At 38.1% G+C, this 24,911-nt stretch overlaps 1 protein-coding gene across 15 annotated transcripts in view; it reads right to left on the reverse strand.

Moving 5' to 3' along the window:
* BPTF (bromodomain PHD finger transcription factor) overlaps nucleotides 1-24,911 on the reverse strand; it is a 144,742-nt gene that overhangs the window by 76,980 nt on the left and 42,851 nt on the right. For 8 of the 15 annotated variants that reach the window (XM_028499574.2, XM_024130484.2, XM_055090773.1 and 5 more), the window contains exons 3-6: nucleotides 16,250-16,473; nucleotides 8,762-8,965; nucleotides 8,020-8,208; nucleotides 7,368-7,409 (exon numbers count right to left, since the gene is read on the reverse strand). In XM_028499574.2, coding sequence (XP_028355375.1) covers nucleotides 7,368-7,409; nucleotides 8,020-8,208; nucleotides 8,762-8,965; nucleotides 16,250-16,473 — 659 coding nt within the window. The remainder of the gene's footprint in view (nucleotides 1-7,367; nucleotides 7,410-8,019; nucleotides 8,209-8,761; nucleotides 8,966-16,249; nucleotides 16,474-24,911) is intronic. The other 7 variants (XM_024130488.2, XM_007125968.3, XM_007125969.3 and 4 more) reach the window with 2 other exon arrangements.

The following is a 24,911-nucleotide window of genomic DNA, read 5'->3' on the forward strand; positions in this document are numbered from 1 at the left end:
AAAGATTATTTCAAGTGACTTTGGAACACAGAATTTTGACTATACATTCTTACTGGAAATATGGTATAAAGATAAATAAAGAGCTGCAAAAAAATCTTAAATGCGGTTCAGTAGTCTTACTGTGAGCAATAATATTGGTATTATGAAATTACTATGCTATTTAAATCAATTCTTCTTATTACTATTATTAATGCACATCAGGATATTAACAATAATTATAAAAATAATATATATTATTAATGGACATCTATAACAGGATAAAGCAAGTATATAATTAAGTTACTGCTGTTAGGAACTAAGGCATTCAGTATAAAGGAAAAGAGATACAAGTGTAAAAAAAGAAACTAAGTATGCAATCCTCAATCTGAATTTGCAATGTCAACATGAATTGTTTTTTTTCTTTTCCAAATTACCTATTTCCTAACATTACCCAATAAAAAATCCTAGAGGCAGTGAGAGCCCAAGAGCAGTAAATATTCTTGGGCCCAGATGACGGTCTCTAAATATCATTCCCCACAATAAGGAACCAGGGGGCTTCCCAGGGGGCTTCCCTGGTGGCGCAGTGGTTGAGAGTCCGTCCGCCTGCCGATGCAGGGGACACGGGTTCGTGCCCCGGTCCGGGAGGATCCCGCAGGCCGCGGAGCGGCTGGCCCCGTGAGCCATGGCCGCTGAGCCTGCGCGTCCGGAGCCTGTGCTCCGCAACGGGAGAGGCCACAACAGTGAGAGGCCCACGTACCGCAAAAATAAATAAATAAATAAAAATTTAAAACATAAGGAACCAGGGCTTCTTGCAGGAATTACTGATTCCAGGTCTGGGGTAAGAAATGTATAAGATAAGCCGCATACATCTTATTCTGCCAAAAGGCAAAAAAGCAAGAGAGACTACTGGGGTCATACACAGCAAAAAGGACTCAAAAGCCAACATAAAGGGGCTCCTGAAAATCAATATAACCAAATTAATGATAACTACAATTGACTGAAACAAACTGCATACATAAAGACCCACGAGTTCAAACAGATACTTAAAATGAGAAAATCATGCGCCTCCCCCCAAAGTTCATAACTCAAAAATCACCACTGAAGGTAACTGGACACCAACTCCTGACTCTGAAAATCAGAATTCAAGAGAAATAATTAAGAATTTATTTCTGCTCTAATTATATTTCAAGGTATTCAAATAGACTTAGTTAATGAGGGAAAATTCTTTACAGAAGAATTCCAGTTAAAAAAATACTGAAAAAATTATAGAATTAGAAATCTATACTATAACTTCCAAATAGACAGCTGATTTTGAACTCACTGATCAATCTTAGAATTTTTAAAGGTAAAACATACAGACATCATGATGAGCCTTTTGATGCAATATGATGTAAAATACCCAGAACACAGCTTATGAAGCATTCTTGCCAAAAACAGTTGAAAACGATTTAATCAAGCCTTTAGAACAAATTAAACACTAAGAAGAAGGAAAGAAAATCCTGGATGTGGGATATTCCATAGCAGGATATACTAGGATGCTTTAAAAAGTCAGGGAAGGGGAGAATGCTCTAGATTAAGAGACTCAGCAGATATAAAACCAAATGTCATGTCATGCGGGGATCTTATTTGGAGTTATTTAAAACACAGCCAATGTTTAAAAAAATTTTTTTAAGTGAGGAAATTTAAATTGACTGGATAGTAGATGATAGTAAGGAATTGCTGTCAATTTTATTAAAATGATAATGGCACTGTAATTATATAAGAAAATGTCCATATTCTTTAGAAATGTATGTAGGACTGATATAACATGATGTCTGGGATTTGCTTTAAAATACTGCAGTAAGGAAACAACCCAAATTCACATCAACAGGAAAGGGGATAAACTGTGGTATAGTTACACAGAGGAGTAATACAGTTAATGTGAAAGAACTCCAGCAACATACAACATTATATTAGTAATATAAAGTGAAAAGATTAAGTTCCCCTAAGTTATACTTAACACATCCACTTAATAAGATATACTTAACACAACACACTTGCTACAGTTTAAAACAACTGAAACAGAAATACATAGTTTTTAGCAAACCATGTAGATCAACTCAATGAAGCAACAGTTATGTGGGTTATACATCACTGTGACCTCTAGTATCAATAGTGTTATTTCTACTGGATTTCTGTTATAAAAAGGAAAGAAAATATTAGTGAACACAGGATTCAGGGTGACAGTCACTTCAGGTAGGGTGGAAGGATGCAGGCGATGAGACTGGGGAGATGGCTCGATACAGGTGAGTTTCAAAGCAGGACTTAGACTTCTGTTTTGGGTGATAGGTTCCTAGGTGTTTATTTCATTAATAAAGATCATTTCAAACGTGAATGAATAAATTAAGGGGGACTATGCAATGACCAATGATGAGTGCAATTAACTAAGGATTATGATTTATCTAATAGTGTACACCTGGGGTCAAAGGGGGGCGATTTTTAAAAATTTGAGTCCTCCCCACTCAAAAAAGCAGTTTAAAAAAAAAAAAAGCATGAGTAAAACTAGTATGACAAAATATTGATGATTTTCTAATCTAAGTCTTAAAATATGGGGGAGGGGTCACTATACTATTCTCTTAACTTTTGTGCATGTTCATAATAAGAAAATTTTATATGAAAGATAGAAATGGCAAACTTAAAACTGACAGCTGCAAACCAGTAATGTAATCAACTAACTCACGTTGGAAAATGCATATATTTGGAAGAAAAGAAGTCTCACATGAATAGCATCAAATTCCTCACTAATCATTCCTTTCACATCTGTAGATCTAGTTTTGAAATGTGCTGTATTCTTAATTTATAATTGTCTAAAAATCATCTTCTCGAATAATGAAACAGTATATAAACATCCCCTCATTTATGAGCTCAGAATTCAGAGTGCATTTTCTCACAGAAGTATAATAAAAAGTGACTGGGTTCTGGACTAGCCCACAAAAAACTATTTCAGCATTCAATACACCCCAAGTATGGTTTTAACCAAGACAATAACTCTGGGATAGGACTTAAGAGATTCCACCTAATCATATCTTAAAATACTTCATAGAAAGTGCTCTCTGCTATTAGGAAGATAATGGTACTTCATAAAAGAATAGGCAATCAATCCCATCCCAAGGTATTTTGATCTTAAAAAAACTATTACCCCACTGAAAGCAAACTGAATTCAGAATCTATCTATTCTGAATTCAGAATCTATCTAAACTTTCAAGGTGCTAACAAGCTGAGGACTACCATAACTCATAATACATAGCTTTTTTGTTGACTTGTCCCAAGTTAATTTGCCTTAAGTTTTCCTCCATTTCAGTTGAGAGGAATTGTTCTAGAACTCTTTACATCCTTACTTCATTAGGATTAAAGAAGTCTCAAGCATTTGCTTTAAAACACCACAAAGAAGGTATCACCTACCCATAGTCCTCACAGTTCAAATATTCTAGACTAGAAGCTAAAACCAAACACATTTAAAAGAATAAGAAACAAAAGAGTAATATTTAGCTGCAGAACCTCCAAAAGCCATTATCAATCAACTCAATGAGGTAAAAGTAAACGGGAAACACATCAGTTCAGCATCCAGTATCAGCAGCCTCTTACATCCACTTAATTTCCTTATAATAAAATCCAAATCTAAAGCAAAGTACTACCTTTTAAGATGTCATTATCCCAAAAAGTTAAGAAACAGGTTAAATTAATATGTTCTTATAGTTCAACTTTACAGATGTTAGTCTTTCAATATGTCCATGGAAACACTTTCAAAGCAATTATAAATAGTTATGGAAATAAAGCCAGTTTTATCTACTGCTGCTATTTTCTTAGTCCCAGGCATTAAATCTAGAGGCATAACTTTAATAAAACAAATGCTGTCTGCATTATATGTTTGAATACAAATTCTCAATAGTACATTTGAGGTTAAGATGCTAGAAAGACACATGCCCCTGTCTCTCCTTATATATTGAAAAACTGACAATCTGGTACAAAAGTTTCTAACCTAAAATCCAGAACAAAAGTGTAATTCTGAAATTGAGCTATTTGTTAATTACAAAGAAGTTATACTGAATAATAAACAGTACACTTGCTATAAGGGGTCGTTTTTGGCAACATAACCATTTTCATGAACTGAAGTGAAATGTCTGGAATACAGATGCAGCGGGGGAAAATGTGAGGAACAGATATTCAGAGATTAACTTTTTTAAGTGATGTCTACAAACATTTCCCAAAATATGGCCCAACTTTTCAGTTTAAACTTCAATCTCAGCCACATAAAATCTTTCTGAATCATACCCAATTTGAAATCATGAAATCTGCCCATTTTTCTTATGTTCTCTCTCCTTTAGATTTTTAGACCACAGATTTATAATTTTTCCTTTGCATAATGTCGTCTATCATAAGAAAATGACAGTCCTCTCCGACAGGACTTGACAAAATACAGCTTGAAATAAATTAATATGCATATCCAGATATATGTATACATAGGTGTGTATATATTTCTAAAGAAATTCTAAAGTAGATGTATTTCGAAAGAGATTTTAAATTCTCGGGTTATTTTTAAGTATCTTTCTATTCCAGAACGGATAAAAAATACAAACGCTAATCAAAAGAAAGCTGCTGTAGTTTAGTAGTATTATTAAAGATGAAGGACATTTCACAAAGATAAATTTAATTCAACAATTTAAAAATTATGTGCACCTAATAACACAGCCTCAAACTATATAATGCAAAAACTAAACATATTTAAAAGATAAAAAGGCAAACCCACAGTAAATAGAAATAACTTTAAAGTATCTTGCATATGTTATAAAGCAGAAACTAACACACCATTATAAAGCAATTCTACTCCAATAAAGATGTTAAAAAAAATTATCTTGCATAGAGGGAAAAAAAATAGCAAACATATAGATTTCAACAACACAATTAAAACCCTGACCTAGCTGTTCTGCACTGCACCCCAAAACTAAAAATAGATATCCTCTTCGAGTGTATATGAGACAGTTTATCAACATTAACCAAATACTGGACCACAAGACAAGTCTCAACAAATCCTAAAGGACATAAATCATGTACAGAATGTTCTCTGACTACAGTGTATTAAACTAGAAATCAATAAAAAAGATAACTAGAAATCTCTAGGACTTCCCTGGTGGTGCAGTGGTTAAGAATCCGCCTGCCAATGCACGGGACATGGGTTCGAGCCATAGTCCAGGAAGATCTCACACACCGCAGAGCAACTAAGCCCATGCGCCACAACTACTGAGCCTGAGCTCTACAGCCTGAGACCACAACTACTGAGCAGCATGCCACAACTAGCCTGCATGCCTAGAGCCTGTGCTCCACAACAAGAGAAGTCACTGGAATGAGAAGCCCGCGCACCGCAAGGAAGAGTAGCCCCCACTCACCACAACTAGAGAAAGCCTGCACATAGCAATGAAGACCCAAAGCAGCCAAAAACTAATTAATTAATTAATTTTTTTAAAAGAAAATCTCTAAATGTTTGAGTATTAAACAATATATTTCTAAATAAGCAATGGGTTAAAAAAATACATCATAATAGAAATTAGAAAGTATTTTAAACTGAATGATAAAGACAAAATAACATATTAAAGTTTGTGAGATGCAGCTACAGGAGTACACAGAGGGAAATTTATAGCCTTGACAACAGACATAGAAAAAATAAAAAATAATCAAAGCATCCACCTTAAGAAGCTAGAAGAAAAAAATAATAAAGAGGGTATGAGATATATGTATAACTGATTCACGTTGTTATAAAGCAGAAACTAGCACACCATTGTAAAGCAATTATACTCCAATAAAGACGTTAAAAAAAAAAAAAAAAGAGGGTATGAGAGGGACTTCCCTGGCGGTTCAGTGGTTAGGGCTTTGCCTTCCAGTGCAGGGGGTGCAGGTTCAATCCCTGGTCAGGGAGCTAAGATCCCACATGCCTCACGGCCAAAAAACCAAAACATAAAACAGAAGCAATACTGTAATAAATTCAATAAAGACTTTAAAAATGGTCCACAACCAAAAAAAAAAAAAAAAAAAAAAAAGAGGGTATGGGAAACTTATGGAGGTGATGGATATGTTTATGTCATAGATTGTGGTGATGGTTTCACAGGTATACATTTATCTCCAAACTCATCAAGTTGTATATATTAAATATGTACAGCTTTTTGTATATCAATTATACCTCAACAGAGTGGTTTTGAAAAAAAAAAAACGGAAGAAAAATTCACAAAAATGAAAAAAAATAAAAGGAATGAAATAAAAATAAAATAACAAACTAGAAAAAATATAGAGAGGATAAAGAAAGCCCAAAGTTATTTTTTTAAAGACTCATAAAAATTGTTAATAGTCTTATGAAATGATTAAGAGAAAACAGATAACCAATTTCTCGACTGAAAAAAGAGATCGCTACAGATGCTATAGACATTTACAAAATAGGATGTTATTATGTCAATAAAATTTTAAATTTAAATAAAATGGTAGATTCCTAGAAAAATAAAATTTATTAAAACTGACACAAGAAAATATGAATAGCCTACTATCTACCAAAGAAATGAAATCTATAATTAATAACTTTCCCACAATGAAAACTCTAGGACCAGAAGACTTTAGCAAACATTTAAGGACTAAATAACACCAACCCACAGAAACTCTTGCAGACAAAAGGAAAAGTGGGAACTTGTACCAACTCATTTTATGAGACCAGCATAATCTAGGCATCAAATCCTGACACAGACATTATCACAGAAAGAAAACTGTAAGTCAATCTCATTCATGAAAGTTGATGCAAAAATCCTAAACAAAATATTAAAAAATGAAATGCAACAATACATAAGAACAAGAACATATCACAACCAAGTTGTATTTATTCCAGGAATATGATGAGATTGGGTTAACATTTTTTTTAATATCAATGGAGAAACTTTTGCTTCCAGTCAGGATGGAGTAGAGGGACTGGACTTAGCCCAGCCAATGAAACAGCCACACACACAAAAAAGAGACCACTTGATAGAAAATGAACAAAAGAACTGACAGGCAATTCACAAAAGAAGTTATCCAAATGACTAATATATATATATATATATATATATATATATATATACACACACACACGCACACACACACACACGAAAGGTGCTCAACATCCTTAGTCACCAGGGAACGACAAGTTCAAATCACAATAAGATATCCTTACATTCCTACCAGAATGGCTAAAATAAAGGCAGGGGGGAATTAAAGAATTACATGACATTCTTATAATACACAGAAAAACTCTTTTAGGATTTCCAATACAGTATTATTAACTATAATTATTGACTTTTGATAGGATTACCAGTATTTCTTTTCTTGTTTTGGCTCACCTAAATTTTCTAATTTGTTTTTCAAAAATATGCACACAGCTCCTATAATAAAAAAAATTTTTTTCATTTTTATAAAAGGCAAAAGGAAAGGCATAATAACATTCTTGGTGTGATATAACTTATTTTGAGTATAATTTTAACTTTAAAAACCTTAAAATATTTATTACTGGTTAACTTACATTTTCATGTCAAAATATATTGTGACAATGGTTTTCCATTATAACATTATGGTTTGAGATGTTGTTAAAAAAAACTTACATGACCACATGCAAACATAAAATTAATCTGTTAGTACATACAGAATTGGAATGGTCAAATCATTCAACACTGAGCCATTAGTATGTGAGTACTTAAAACCAAAATATCTGCCACTATGGTCTGGTGATAAAATATAAAAATAAGTCTATTAGACAAAAACAGCTAAATGAATTTTAAAAAGCATGAAGATTATGATGAGTTTCAAGCACTAAATGCAAGAACATCTGTCAAACTCCAAATGTTAGGTGACAACTTAGCAATCAGGGATGGCACTTATGTAAGCAAGCAGCATGAATGAACACATACTTCAAAGTTTTAGGTGACATTCAGCTTTTACTACTAAAGGGAAGGATCTCCCCCCATTACAGAGGCACTGCTACACTGCCCTCTGTACCTGGCACATCCTGGGGGAGCTCAGATGCCACCTTCTTCTCTGCCATGTTGCTGCTATCATGGGTTTCTGAGAGACACCCCACGGGACTCCTCCCTTCAGAGGGACTAGTCTCTTCTGAAGAAGCATTTGCTGTGTTGTCGCCAAGATTTGCTGACACAGAGTTACCTTTATCCCCAACTTCTGTTGGCTCTACAGTAAAATGCACAACAAAACTTTAAAGATATCCTTTAAAACTGCTTTAGGACAAATGGCCACATTCAGTCAACTACTAAAAATGAATGATCACCAAAAAACCTGGCTTCTATTCGATGGCCAATTTGAAGCAATTAGATTCTGGGATAATTTTGCAGCAGGTAATCCAAAGGGTATTTAAGAATATTTGATATATTAAGAATGTTTAAGTAGTTAACATAAAAAGGAACGTATTATATCACATACAAAAGTGTACATTCTGGTACAAAAACAGTGATTTTCACCAACAAATCTTACAGGGAAATGGCACCTTATTAAGAAGTATAAATAGAGATACGGGTATAACATTATAGTAAATCCACCAATATATAAAACTCATTACAACAACTGTACATGTTATAAGGAGGAAGGGTATCCTAATCTCTTCAGAAATGTAAAATTAAATAGTTGTTTGCAATAAAACAGATTCATTTTCATTTTGCAAGTAAAACTGGAGTTTTCATAAGTAACACTGATGAAATATTTCTTTTTAACCAAATAATGTTTTTACCCTCAGATTTTCCTTGCTCAGGATCATCTGGTGTTTTGTCATCACTGTCTTTTTCAAGACTCTGGTCTTCAAACTCCTCTCTGCTTTTCTCAGCATCTTTGGAGTTATTATTCTCAGTCTCATTCTTCTCCTTTTCTATTTCTTCTGGACTTTTAACAATATCAATGTCTCCTTTTTTGGCTCTTATAGATTCCAAAATTTCTTCTATAATAAAACAAATAAAAAATTATGTTTCCATATATACCAAGTATAAAAGTACTACAAATGCCACTTAAGAGTTTCAATACAAGTTATTAAAGATAAATTTGCTAAAAGCATTAAGAACTATGAAATAAGGATCAAGATTACCAGTAACATTTTGATGTTTAGAGAACTCAGTCGATTTGGTTATCTTCACTTCTAGAAAATACATGCTAATATAGGCTTTAATTTCTTTTTTAAAAAAAGAAAGAAAAATTAGTCTATCTTTTAAAATTGAGATTGATGTAGATTACTGTGATATCCTCTGCCATAGGAGAAAACCTGTAAGCTGACATAGACCCACAGTCTGGGCAGTGTGGTACAGTAACAAAAACCTACAGACCCAGAACCTAGCACAGCTCTGACCTGAATTAACTACGTGAGCCTGGGGGTAGGCTACTAAATCTTCAGACCTCCACTGTAAAATGAGAAAACAGGCCCATTTGGAAACATTTCTCTCTGAAGTCCCATAACTTTCTAAAAGTCACTAAATCCCTAATGGCTCTAATTTTCTTTCAACTTGGGTGGAGTGATACTACGGCATAGGTGCAGACCACAAGTTATATCAGCATAGACTCCTGTATATTAATAATGTTCTTTGGGTTATGATCCAATACTGTCAGTTTTACTTTGTTGCTCAAATCCGTCCAGCTTTTGGCCATTGGGAGCTTTTCCAGGTAAGTCCTGTATCCTTTAAACACATGAGTCCTGTATCCTTTAAACACACTTCCTTCCCTCCTTCCTTCTTTCTGTGCTTCCTTACTTTCCAGCACTGCAAGATGTTCCAGACTCACCTTGTATTTTCTCTGCCCCAGCCCTAGAATACACCATCTCTCAAGGAGTCTTGATTCTTTTTTTAATTGGAGAATGAGATTTAGGTCGTGATCTGGGCACTATGTGTACTTGGTACTATTGGGGCACCAACAGACCTAGAAAATGTATATATGTACACTAACCTATGTATATATACATCTTTATTGTTTCTGTATCTATCTGTGTGTGTGTGGGGGGGTACGTGTGTGGTTCATTCAAGCATTGCTCTCTTGTTTTTTTGTAACTTCGGTTCATTCAAGCATTGCTCTCTTGTTTTTTTGTAACTTCTCTGACAGAAGTTCTGTTTTCATTACAATATATTTATTTGGTCAATCCTGTTATACACAGTAAACCAGTTTCAGAATTGCTAAATTGTACTCTCATGAGAGATAAATTTACCAACTAGAGTACAACGTTTGTAAACAAGAAGAAACATCTTTAATGCCAGTGCCATGCACCCATGGTACTTCTTCATGGATTTTTAAATTTCCTTGTTTACATTTCCTTTCTTTAAATGTTCTCTACCTTCACTTTCATCAATATTTCCTAAATTGTAGGTTTCCTAGGATTAGAAAAACCTTGTAAAGTCATCACTGGAAAACACTGACCTCTCTGGTAAAGAGATTACCTTTGAGGCGGTTGGAGTTAATTCCTTACCCTCTCTCAACTTCTCTACTCCTAATTCCTGTAAGAATTCTAAGCCAATGATTATATGAACATCTAAGGACATCTGTAGGACAACAATTTCAAACAGAAGGAATCCTAATTGGTATATTTTCTGTCTTCTACGTCATCCAAGTCACCCCGGATCCTTTTTTACATCATTTCCTTATATCCTTTTACCTATCAATACATCTATACTGTTTTCAGTTCCTATTTCCCCGAGCTGCATTTACTCTTGCTAAGTACACTAAACCTATCAATGGAAGTATCTCAATCACTCTTTTTTAAAGAACTTTTTATTTAGAAAAAGAAAATTTATTTACCAATTACTTGCTTTTCTTAGAGTCATATTATTTCTTACTTTCAAACAGAGATCCCACCTGATCTTCAAATGCCAGCTTTTCCAAACCAAAATGTTACACATTCACCCCAACTTCCCTCATGCCATTTAATGGGGAGTAAACATTTTTTTAAAAACCTACAAATTAGATCATCTAAATTAGATAAAAAGCACAGGTAGGATGACCAAAGATCTCTGATTTTCTATAAAGGTTCTAATTTCAAATATTCTATCTTGTTGCCTACTCTATCAAGTATACAAATATTTATCAGTCTATATGTCTGTATTTTCAGTTCAAAACCTATGGCACTCATAGCCATAAGAAAAATAGACCAAAAAGGTCAGGGGGAGAAAAAAACATTAAGGGATGAAAGAAAAAATCATCAGTTTAGGTTGTATCTGATCTACAATAAATATGCATATTCTATAAACATTCTATACTCTGCAGGAATATTTCAAAATTAAACAGAAAGAATTAACCTACCAAACTTTAAAAATCATCTCCTCTCAGAAAAATTTATTTCAAAAATAAACTTCCTTCAAGCAAGCAAAATAAAGCATTATAAAACACAGTCACCAAAAAGGTATATGATAAAACAATTTACAGTTACAAAGCTATAATAAATTGTAGAATCTAGATGATGGGCTTATGGGTATTTATTGTATAATTCTTCCACCTTCTGTATATTTGAAAATTTTCAAAAAATATTAGGAAAAAACAGAAAAATTCAACTACTAAAAAATAGAATTAAACTCTCCTACAGTGGTCATATATGTATATAAAAACCAGAGGGCTTAAAAGTTGAAAGGATTTATGCTATTTGTGAAGTTAAAAATGTAAAGTCATAAGGATGAGCTGTGATTCTGAAATCACTGCTATGATACTGCAAATTATTCTTGGCTATTTCAGAAGCCCAGTAGTTTGTTTTTTTAATCTCATAAAATCCCAAGTTAAAGAACACCGCTAGACATTATTTTGGGTATTTACCTGGGCTGGATGCTCCTAAACTATCATAGCCAAGATTTTGGTTTCCAGAGAGAGCAAATAAAGGTAATGACGGCAGACCAGTGTTTTAATGGGAAATTCTTCTATCTCAATGTTTAATTCACTGCCAATACATTCCTTAGAAAGTTGCTGAGAGGAATAAAGGCTTGTATAACAACTAGATGAACACCTGGCCCACAGTAGGTACTCAAAAATGTTAGCTTCCCCCTTTTCCCCATCAATTTTCAATGCTTGTGAATCCCTCCACCTCTAGTATCAGGTTGGTTGCACCTTAGCAAAAAAAAAGGTGGGAAGGGGGGAAGAAAAAAGAAAAAAAGAGAAGAAAAATGTCACTTTTTGTCTAGATCTCACCATTAAATCCAAGGTGCAGTTTACCTTATTTAAATTAACTCCAGTTGTATTAAGAGGGTAGCTGCACACAAGATTTGGCCAACCAACTTTCTAAGAATATACTGTGCCCTAACGCTCAAAGCTCTCTCTGCTATTTTTGATTATTACGGAAGGTTTAACTAATTTTTAAAAGTACAGGGCTTCCCTGGTGGCGCAATGGTTAAGAATCCGCCTGCCGGGCTTCCCTGGTAGCACAGTTGTTAACAATCCGCCTGCCAATGCAGGGGACACGGGTTCGAGCCCTGGTCCGGGAAGATCTCACATGCCGGGGAGCAACTACACCCATGTGCCACAACTACTGAGCCCGCGCTCTAGAGCCCACAAGCCACAACTACTGAGCCCACATGCCACAACTACTGAAGCCCGTGCACCTAGAGCCCATGCTCTGCAACAAGAGGCCCGTGCACCACAACGAAGAGTAGTCCCCGCTCGCCACAACTAGAGAAAAGCCCACGCGCAGCAACAAGGACCCAATGCAGCTAAAAATAAATAAATAAAAATTTTAAAAAGTACATTACAAGCTGAATTATACTGAAATATAATATGCTTATTGTAGAAAAATTGAAAAATATAAAAAAGAAACTAACTATAATCCTACTATGCTAATTGGTTATTTTTTACTGATAAAAGCTGGTTATTCACCCAGTTGGTTATTCTGAGGAAGAGAATTTAAGTACCTCAATGACCCAGGTAATGTTTTTGCATGGTACCTTAAGTAATTCTCCAATGTACAGTGTTCCATCACATTATAATCCAAAATGAAATTAACCAATTCCTCTGCATGTTTATTTTTAGTTTTACATTCCCCCAAATCAGGCCACTAAACATTTTGATTATCCATTCCTATGTTGGCTTTGTTCTTTATTTAATTGATACTACATATACAATTTTGCACACAGACAAGCTCACTCTAAAAAATATTTCTAATTTAACACTTGATAAAAACACACTTCCCGGGCTTCCCTGGTGGTGCAGTGGTTGAGAGTCCACCTGCCGATGCAGGGGACACGGGTTCGTGCCCCGGTCCGGGAAGATCCCACATGTCGCGGAGCGGCTGGGCCCGTGAGCCATGGCTGCTGAGCCTGCGCGTCCGGAGCCTGTGCTCCGCAACGGGAGAGGCCACAACAGTGAGGCCCGTGTACCGCAAAAAAAAACACAAAAAAACAGACACACTTCCCATTGCTTTTTAGGGGACTGCATGGTTCTTTATGATTGTATTAAAGATGAGAATGCAAGAGAGAAAAAGGGATTTGTCAGTGTGAATGCCAGGATTCATGAAAGGAAATTAACAGGGGTAGTAACCTGGCTGAAATTAATAAAACTTCCTATTATTTGATCTATAGTACAGAGGGGAGGGAGTGAGAAAGGGATTATATCAATGACTGCAATTACCAACCTCCTCAAAGAATTCTGATGAGTAAAACTTATCTGATGGAAAAACCACACATTTTAAAAAACAGATCTAATTAAAAAAATACTTCCAACTACCAGATATGAATAAATATAATCCTTGCTAACTAAGTCTGCTAGTTTCTGAAGACAAAGTGTATTTGTGTGCAACAGTATTTGTATATGACACCATGAATATTGTTCTCCAAAAATAATCATGAATTCAAGAGAATACTGATGTCGAATATATGAGAACAAGCTTGGATACAGCTGAACTAAATATATTTATTAAATATAAAAATTCTATTTTTAAGCAAATAGAGACTAGGGGACTTTTTCAGTAACTGGAAAATGGAGGAAATTAATAGGATTATATGTATAGCAGATAGTATCAATATGTGTAAAAGAAGAGAACAAGGCAGTTTAAGTATACTATCAGAGTCTTACCTAATCATGTTATCTATGTTAAGATTAAAAGGCACTGTTAGAAAACACAGGTGATACTTATTAAACATGCACAAACTATATCTGGCAGGATGTTTAACAATGGCATTAATGGCTGTCTCTGAAAAAAGGAAGGTAAAATTGGGGATTATGAAGGAGAGAGACTGACTCTTCAGTGTTATAATCTTTTGTACTGTTTACTTTTAAAAAATATCATATGCATTCATATCTGTTAAAAAGCAAAGAATTTTTTAAAAGCAAAATGCTGAGCAACAAAATAAATAAGGTAGTAATTAAAATATAACCCAAGGGCTTCCCTGGTGGTGCAGTGGTTAAGAGTCCGCCTGCCAGTGCAGGGGACACGGGTTCGAGCCCTGGTCCAGGAAGATCCCACAGTACCACGGAGCAACTCAGCCCGTGCGCCACAACTACTGAGCCTGCGCTCTTCTAGAGCCTGCGAGCCACAACTACTGAAGCCTGCGCGCCTAGAGCCCGTGCTCCCTAACAAGAGAAGCCACCGCAATGAGAAGCCCGTGCACCGCAACAAAGAGTAGCCCCCGCTCGATGCAACTAGCGAAAGCCCACGCGCAGCAACGAAGATCCAACACAGCCAAGAATAAATTAAATAAATAAATAAAATAAAATAAACTATAACCCAAAGTGTAAAATATATATCCATGAGTCCATCCTCATATAAATGACTGAATAAATAAAGGAAGAATAGACGAATCTCCTGTGCAGAAACGTCCCAAACAATGTATGTAGATAAATGCCCCCTCAGGGAGGTGCAGACACGGGTTCGAGCCCTGGTCCAGGAAGATCCCACAGTACCACGGAGCAACTCAGCCCGTGCGCCACAACTACTGAGCCTGCGCTCTTCTAGAGCCTGCGAGCCACAACTACTGAAGCCTGCGCGCCTAGAGCCCGTGCTCCCTAACAAGAGAAGCCACCGCAATGAGAAGCCCGTGCACCGCAACAAAGAGTAGCCCCCGCTCGATGCAACTAGCGAAAGCCCACGCGCAGCAACGAAGATCCAACACAGCCAAGAATAAATTAAATAAATAAATAAAATAAAATAAACTATAACCCAAAGTGTAAAATATATATCCATGAGTCCATCCTCATATAAATGACTGAATAAATAAAGGAAGAATAGACGAATCTCCTGTGCAGAAACGTCCCAAACAATGTATGTAGATAAATGCCCCCTCAGGGAGGTGCAGCATAACTCCTCACGGCCTAAAGGTGGGCTGTGCGTAGCGACTTTCTCCCCAAAAGCACAGTATGGGTGGGAGGAGTAATTTTACAATAGAGAAACCTAACAAACACCGCCTCAACCAGATGACCAAGGTTAACATCAGTGGTGATAAGTCACGTTGCTGGCAGGTACTCTTGATAAGATGGTGAGACGGGCACTGCACCTCTGTGGTCTTCCTCCCCAAAATACACAACCCCAGGCTAACTACGAGAAGAACATGAGACAAATCCATATTGAGGGCATTCTATTAAATACCTGACCAGCAATCCTCAAAACCTGTCAAGGTCATCAATAATAAGGAAAGGCTGAGAACCTGTGACAGTCTAGAGGAACCTAGAGAGACATGATAACTAAATATAATGTGGTGTCCTGGAGGGGATCATGAGACAGGAAAAGGACATTAGATAAGAACTAGGGAAATGTGATTAAAGTACAGACTTAAGTCATTACAATATATCACCATTGGTTCATCAGTGATCACAAATGTACCACACTAATGTAAGATGTTGACAATAGGGGAAGCATGCTGCAGGGTATGTGAAACCCTCTCTGTTATCTTAGCAACTTTTCTGTAACTCTAAAATTATTCTAAAATTAAAAGTTTATTAGAAAAAAAGAGAGCAAAGAGTAAATTTTAAAGGAACACCATTTCTCATAATTAAAAATAGGACTCCCTAAAAGGTTTATTAATAAAATTATTGAATTAAAGAAACAAACAAATATACTTTGGGGAATATCAGTAATGAGCAAGGCAAGGTACAAAACACTAAAATGCATAGGATCCCTAATTTATGTTAGGATGAACAAGGTTCTCTTGAGAAAATGAAATATAGAGAATTAAAATAAAATAACCATACTTGAAAATTTTAATATATTTTCATATTTTGTAGTGATTTCATACCAAGAAATGTAACAAAAAGTAAAATAAGAAAATTTCCCTCTCACCATTAGCTGCCGCCAGAAAGGATTTATTACTGCCCCGAGCCTTGTTGGTCAGGTCTTCAGTTATGTCCATGTGCCGGTGGATTTCTTCACGCATTTCTTCTAGAATTTTGCAGAGTTCTGCTTCCCAGTAATCTTTGTCTAGACAGTCAATTAATTCTGCAAGCTGGACCTTTGTGCTGTAGTACCAAATTTTCTTTTCATTTTCATTTTCTGTATCTTCTTCTCTGTTTAAAAAAGCACAAAAACACTGATGTTAGACAAAATGGCACTTACCTGACAATTTTATCTATCCAGTGGAAGTTAAAACACACAACACAAAGACTGTACACTAAAGCTCAGTATATTTGCTCATAAGAGATCCTGTCAAGTCTCATTCAAACTCAAGGTACTCATTTTATTTGAACCTCTAATTATTTTGATTTCCTAGCCCATGGCAGCTTAGGATAAAATAATTTGCTTGTAGTAGTGGGAAGAGAGGAATTAGTATAGCAGCAAAGAAACATATCTAAAAACATGACATGCAGAAACATGACCTTAAAATTCAGAGCGTGTGAGTACTTGGTGGAGGACAGTCTTGGTTACACTTCAATCAACTTTAAGATCATCACTGTAACAATACGAGGAGCAGAACTTTAACCAGAAATATTTAAACTATGTTCAGTACTTGGCAGGTACAGAGCAGGTTCACATTATAGTTTAGAAACATTTCCATCCAAATGCTGTAAATGCTCTGCTAAATTCTGGTCCCTGTAGGAGTCATCTCAATCAAGTAACAATGCCTCATCTCTCTTTCTTAACAGACAATCAAAGCTCAAACTGGAGAGAAGAGCACAGCAGCTTCTTTTCCTGCTTAAATCTCTCTGAAGATGCCAGTTACTTGTAATGGAGGTGGAGACTTCAACACTAATAACTAAAAACACAAGGCAAATTAATGTACAGGACTAGACTTCGAGAAACATATGTGACTCAGTTCTTCTCTCATTCAGAATTCAGGAGTGTGTGTGAGGTACCTAACAAGAAAGAGTCTAACATTCCTGTCTGCTCAAAGGCAAACTCACGAAGCTGAAAGAAGAGCACTTTAAGAAAGATACGGCTTTAAATGAGATATGTGAACGTGGACAAGACACAACTCCTCTGAGCCTCTGAGACATTTTATTCACCTCACTGGTAAAATGGGGATAACAGCACATGTCTTGAGGGACACTGTAAGAAATTATAAGGTAAATAAAGGTATTATAATAAGGCATCTATCATAGTGTCTGGAAAACATCATTAATGATCAATAAATACAATATATTATTGTTACTAGTAAGGTAGTATATAAATTGAAATGTAGAATTCCAGCAATGAGACGTTCAATAATTCTGAACAAAGAAGGGATATGTTAAATCATGGATAAATAAAAGGATATCAAAATTATCAAAAATTTTAAAGAAAAAGAGATTAATAAAGGGTCCCTGTTTTCCCTCTTTCAAATCAGCATCTGCTGATATATGATATTAATATATTTCTCTTAGAAGCTTTTTACAAAAATTTCTGAAAATCATTTTTTTAAGCTGCTCTAGATTTCACTCTACAGTGGGTATTTCTACTGACTTTTTATGACTGAGTGATAACAATGGTCTACTCCAATTTAAAATGTTAAGGATGTCAGAATCCTCTAAATAGGGCTTCCCTGGTGGCGCAGTGGTTGCGCGTCCGCCTGCCGATGCAGGGGAGCCGGGTTCGCGCCCCGGTCTGGGAGGATCCCACATGCCGCGGAGCGGCTGGGCCCGTGAGCCATGGCCGCTGAGCCTGCGCGTCCGGAGCCTGTGCTCCGCAACGGGGGAGGCCACGGCAGTGAGAGGCCCGCGTACCGGAAAAAAACAAAACAAAACAAAACAAAAAAAGAATCCTCTAAATAAAAACATTAATAGGGGGCTTCCCTGGTGGCGCAATGGTTAAGAATCCGCCTGCCAATGCAGGGGACACAGGTTCAAGCCCTGGTCCAGGAAGATCCCACATGCCGTGGAGCAACTAAGCCCGTGCATCACAACTACTGAACCTGCACTCTAGAGCCCATGAGCCACAACTACTGAGCCCACGTGCCACAACTACTGAGGCCCGCGTGCCGCAACAAGAGAAGCCACCGCAATGAGAAGCCCGCGCACCCAACGAAGAGGAGCCCCCGCTCGCCGCAACTAGAGAAAGCCCGCTAGCAGAAATGAAGATCCAACGCAGCCAAAAATAAATAAATTAAATTAATTTAAAAAAAAAAGATTAATAAGGAATTTCCTGGCAGTCCAGTGGTTAGGACTCCGTGCTTTCACTGCCGAGGGCCCAGGTCTAATCCCTGGTCGGGGAACCAAGATCCCACAAGCTGTGCAGCACGGCCAAAAATAAATAAATAAATAATAAAAAGTAATAAAAAGCTTTCAAAAGGTAATACCATAATAAAAATCTAATTAAGTGACAATATCAAATCATAAAAGTACATACTGAGGGGCTTCCCTGGTGGCACAGTGGTTAGGAGTCCGCCTGCCAATGCAGGGGACACGGGTTCAAGCCCTGGTCCGGGAAGATCCCACATGCCGTGGAGTGGCTGAGCACGTATGCCACAACTACTGAGCCCACATACCACACCTACTGAAGCCCGTGCGCCTAGAGCCTGAGCTCTGCAACAAGAGAAGCCACAGCAATGAGAAGCCCGAGCACCGCAACAAAGAGTAGCCCGCGCTCGCTGCAACTAGAGAAAGCCGCAGGCAGCAACAAAGACCCAATGCAGCCAAAAATAAATAATAAATAAATAAAAAGTACATAGTGAGCTTTGACCGAGCACAAGAGTTACAGGACAGCCTAATTCTTTGTTTTCTAAGATTTCAATCTTAAGGATTTTTCCTCTGTTTAAAGATATCAAATTCTTTCCTTAACTGTTTGCTTTTTTCCTCTTGATTCAGAAATATCTATAAATTGCAATGGAACAAGAAAAACATTCTACATAAAAACGTTTTTTGGGTAGGAAACAACTTATAAGCATAAGATTTCTACATGAAAGTGAGATGCTATGGGAACAAATTTAATTAAATGGACATTCTGTCCAATTTTTCAAGCAACTCACAGGCTACTGAAAGGGTTCTTATCAGTTGACTGACTTAGCCCATGCTGGCATCTGCATAATTTCCATCTTAACAGAGAACACTTAAGTTTAATTTTAATCTTAATTTTCATCTTAACAGAGAATTCACAACTTCATATGGTGGCAGTCCATTCTAGATTGGAACTGCTCTGTTAGAAAGTTTTTTCCTTTTAAGAGATGACACACACCTAGTGTTTCCACCAATCCATCCTGATTCTGCCTGCTAGAATTCTCTGAAATAAACCTAACACCTCCTCCACACACAGTCCTTCAACTCTTTTACAACATCTATAATTTTACCATTTTTCTTCTTTTCAGGCCAAACATGCTCAAATACTTTAACCATTCCTCATACAGCATGTTTTCCAGTCGTCACTACCCTTGATATTCTTCCCCTAAATGTACAGTTTTGTCAATGTCCCTCTAAAAACAGCTCTATTTGGGGACTTCCCTGGTGGTCCAGCGGTTAAGAATCCACCTTCCAATGCAAGGGACACAGGTTCAATCCCTGGTTGGGGAACTAAGATCCCACATGAGGAACTAAGATCCCACATGAAGCGGGGCAACTAAGCCCGCGCCCACAACTACTGAGCCCGCATGCCGCAACTACAGAGCCCATGCGCTCTGGAGCCCGCATGCCACAACTAGAGAGAAGCCCACAAGACGCAACGAAAGATCCCACATGCCGCAACTAAGACCCAACGCAGCCAAAAATATATATTAAATTTTAAAAAAAAGTAAAAATAGCTCTATTTTTTATTCTGCTCATCAAAGATAATACTCAACAATGACCATTTTTTTTCTTCTCGAAGCTACAGAAGGATAAATTCATCAAAAGCATAAAGTAGCAAAACTGAGTGAACAATAACAGCTAATGCTTTCAAAGAAGTTTTAATATTGATGTACTTGGGCACATTTACACAGTTTATATAACCAAGATTATCTGTTCTAATTGTAAAAGTGACAACTGCTTTCCTATATGAATATACATCAATTTGTAAGTACCTTTGTTTATGGGGTTAGAATTTGGTTTCTACAGAGCTCTGTCTCTACAACGTTCCTTCTGCACACCCAAACTGGCCTGGCTTCCCTGAAGTCACTGATCAGCTCAAGGAGCTGATAGGGTGACAGGGGAGGACAGAATGGAATGAAAATATGGGCCAAAAATACAATTAACAGCAAACTTACAGATTATATGCCTACATTTTAAAGTCTGTTTGGCTTTTACTTAGGCAAGATAAGTAAGAGGTTAATGACTAACAGTAAGTTTTGAGTTTCATTTCTAAACAAACCCACAGAAACTAAGAGTGAGGAGCACTAGTGTGGTGGGTTGACAAAAAGGTATGTCCACCTGAAACCGTAGAATGTGACCTTATTTGGAAATACGGTCTTTGCAGATGTAATTAGCTAAGGATCTTGAGATGAAATCATTCTGGATTTAGGGTGAGCCCTAAATCAAATGACTGCTATCCTTACAAGAGGAGAAGAGGATTCAAAGAGACACGTGGAGAAGGTGATGTGAAGATGGAGACAGAGATTCGAGTCATGGGCCTTTGCCTATGAGCCAGGAGGCACCAAGGAAGGCCAGCAACCACCAGAAGCTAAGAGACAGGCATGGAACAGAGTCTCCCTGAGCCTCCAGAAAGAAACAATCCTGCTGACACTGGTTTCAAACTTCTAGCCGCCAGAATCGTGAAAGAATAAATTCCTGTTGCTTTAAACAACTCATTTTATGGTCAATTTGTTATCGCAGGCCTAGGAAACTAAAACAGATTTTGATTTCATGTTTTTTTTTTATGATTTAATTTTTTAACTTTTTTTTTGGTTGCATTGGGTCTTTGTTGCTGCGTGTGGGCTTTCTCTAGTTGCGGCGAGCGGGGGCTACTCTTCATTGTAGTGCGCGGGCTTCTCACTGCAGTGGCTTCTCTTTGTTGCGGAGCATAGGCTGTAGGCACGCGGGCTTCAGTAGTTGTGGCTCACGGGCTCTAGAGTGCAGGCTCGGTAGTTGTGGCACGAGGGCTTCCGTAGTTGTGGCACGTGGGCTCAGTAGTTGTGGCTAGCGGGCTCTAGAGCGCAGGCTCAGTAGTTGTGGCATGCGGGCTTCAGCAGTTGTGGTCCGTGGGCTCTAGAGCGCAGGCTCAGTAGTTGTGGCATGCGGGCTTCAGTAGTTGTGGCACGCGGGCTCTAGAGAGCAGGCTCAGTAGTTGTGGCACGTGGGCCCAGCAGTTGTGGCTCGTGGGCTCTAGAGCGCAGGCTCAGTCGTTGTGGCATGCGGGCTTCGGTAGTTGTGGCACGTGGGCTCTAGAGCATGGACTCAGTAGTTGTGGCATGCGGGCTTCAGTAGTTGTGGCATGCAGGCTCAGCAGCTGTGGCTTGCAGGCTCTAGAGCGTGGGCTCAGTAGCTGTGGCATGTGGGCTTCGTAGCTGTGGCACGAGGGCTCAGTAGTTGTGGCATGCGGCCTTCAGTAGTTGCGGCTCGTGGGCTCTAGAGCGCAGGCTCAGTAGTTGTGGCACGCAGGCTTCAGTAGTTGTGGCACGCAGGCTCAGTAGTTGTGGCGTACAGGCTTAGTTGCTCCGCGGCATGTGGGATCTTCCCAGACCAGGCTCGAACCCGTGTCCCCTGCGTTGGCAGGCGGATTCTTAACCACTGCGCCACCAGGGAAGTCCCCTAAAACAGATTTTGATATTGGGAAAGGAAGTGCTGCTATAACAGATACTTAAAAACGTGAGAGTGTCTTAGGAACTGGGAAATGGGAAAAGGCTGGAAGAATTTTGAGGCACTTGACAGAAAAGGCCTAGACTTTCTTGAAGAGACAGAGGTTGGCAGAGATTGGAATTATGCTGCCAGCAAGCCAAGGAACACTTGGGCACTAGAAGCTGGAAAGGGCAAGAAAAGAATTCTTTCCTAGAGCCTTTGGAGGGAGTGGGCCCACTGACACCTTGGATTTTTTACTTCTAGCCTCCAGAACTGTGAGAAAATTAATCTCTCACTTTGCCTTGTTACAGCAGCCACAGGAAACTAATGCGGTTTAGGAGTCAGAGATTAAAAGCAGTCCAAGGAGGTTAAAAGCACACATTCTGGAGTCACAATGCCTGGGACTGAATTCTGATTCTGCCACTTACTAGTTGTATGATACTGGATAAATTACTTAACCTCTCTCTTGCCTCAACTTCTCCATCTGAAAAATGGGGTGACAGTACTTACATCAAAATGCTGTTGTGAGGATTAAGCAAGTTAAAACATATAAAGTGCTTCGAACACTGACAGCATGTAGTGGGTGCAATTTGCAGGGTTGCTATTATGTTCTTCATCTGATGAAGTAAGTATATGATATTTACCTTAAAACAAATAATTACAAGTTTAATGGGTGTTTAAAAAAAAGAAGTGTTTCACGGTGCAAGAGGGAGAGAAATTCAGGGGAAAAACCCTAGGAAATGGCATAAATAGGCTGACTTGAAGGATAAGTTAGTCGAAAGGCTTTGTGGGTTTTTAGTTTGCTTTTTATAGATTTTGTTTTGGGTGGTGGGAAGCAAAAGAAATAAATACACAAAATTAGGGATCTGTGAACTTTCTGTTAAGAGCAAATGGAAGTACGTAATTGAAAGGTTTTTCAACTTGGGGGGAAAAGACCTGATCAGAATGGCTGTTTTAAAAATAATCCAGCTATGGGGATTTCCCTGGTGGTCCAGTGGCTAAGACTCCACGCTCCCAATGCAGAGGGCCCAGGTTCAATCGCTGCTCAGGGAACTAGATCCCACGTGCTGCAACTAAGAGTTCACATGCCGCAACTAAATTATCCCGTGGGCCACAACGAAGACCTGATGCAGCCAAAATAAATAAATAAATAAATTTTTTTTTTTTTTTAAATAATAATCCAGCTATGGAACAGAGAACAGAATTGGGGAGTTACACATACACCAGTTTGGAGACTACTAAACTAGTCTAATCAAGATGATGTTGACAGTGAGAATGGAGAGAAATGGATTCAATATTTAAAAGGTAATTAGGGCTTCCCTGGTGGCGCAGTGGTTGAGAGTCCGCCTGCCGATACTGGGGACGTGGGTTCGTGCCCCGGTCCGGGAAGATCCCACGTGCTGCAGAGCAGCTGGGCCCATGGGCCGTGGCCACTGAGCCTGCGCGTCCAGAGCCTGCACGTCCGGAGCCTGCGCTCCGCAACGGGAGAGGCCACAGCAGTGAGAGGCCCGCATACCGAAAAACAAACAAACAAACAAAAAAAAGAGGTAATTAAAAGGTATAACAAACAACATAGGACAAAAGGTTTTGCTGTAGAAACCTATTCCCAGGTTTCTAGCTTGAGCAGCCAGTAGGATGGTGATCCCATTTACTAAGATGGCAACACTGAGTGAAGGGCAGGTAATGGGGGCAAGTGATGCATGCAGTTTTAGACATGTTGTATCTGAGGTGCCTGCTATGTGGACTTGTCCAGGAGGCTGCTGGTATGCAGAACTGGAGACAGGCAGAAGGATTACAGGTGTAGGTCTGATGGCAACTGAGTCAGCAAGTAAATAGGTGGCTTATGGCTAGAATGTGGAGGTGCAGGTGGAAAGCTGTACAGGTTAAAAAGCATAAATTAGTTCATCTGGAAAATGAAAAAATGCAGAGTTTTAAAATGCTGTGTTCAAGGTAATTTTATTCAGAACAGACAGTGACAGGAAAAGGTGCTAGTCTAATCTGGCAGTTCCTATTTTACTAGAAGTCCCAATTTGAGAGCAAAGGATTGATAGAATGAAAGCAATATTTAAGAAAGACTGGCCCTCTTACATAACAGATTGAAATTGATCTCTAAATTGTTTGCTCAGTAAGTATCTTGGTTCCTCAGGTAGACTATAAACTGATGTGTAAGAACTTTTCTTTTATTCCCTAACCTATTCAAATAACATATTTTTAAATGAGTATTAAACAAATAAAAGCAATAAGAGGAAAATAGTAGCATTACAATTAAAAAGTGTTCACTGCCCCAGACTTTGTTTTAGACATAACACCCTTGGGCAGTAAGTCCACTGATTTATCATTTTAAGCTTCTGGACTTCCAGGGAAAACATATACCAGATCTCCACATAACATAAGCCGAGAAATTTACATGGTTTCAAAACTTTCATCAGGAGTCCACATATCATCTACCACAAGGGGGCGCTAAAACGGAAATTGTTTTGATCTAAATTTTAAAATGATGTAAAATCTTTCACATTTACTCAAATTATTCACAAGGAACAACTATTATTAACAATGATATTTAGGGACTTTCCTGGTTGTGCTCCGAATGCAGGGGGCCTGGGTTCGATCCCACATGCATGCTGCAACTAAGTTCACATACCACAAATAAGGAGCCCACATACTGCAACTAAGGAGCTGGTGAGCCACAACTGAGACCCAGAGCAACCAAATAAATAAATATTTTAAAATATTAGGGGCTTCCCTGGTGGCGCAGTGGTTGCGCGTCCGCCTGCCGATGCAGGGGAACCGGGTTCGCGCCCCGGTCTGGGAGGATCCCACGTGCCGCGGAGCGGCTGGGCCCGTGAGCCATG

Source organism: Physeter macrocephalus, chromosome 14, assembly GCF_002837175.3.
Source record: "Physeter macrocephalus isolate SW-GA chromosome 14, ASM283717v5, whole genome shotgun sequence".
Lineage (NCBI taxonomy): Eukaryota > Metazoa > Chordata > Mammalia > Artiodactyla > Physeteridae > Physeter > Physeter macrocephalus.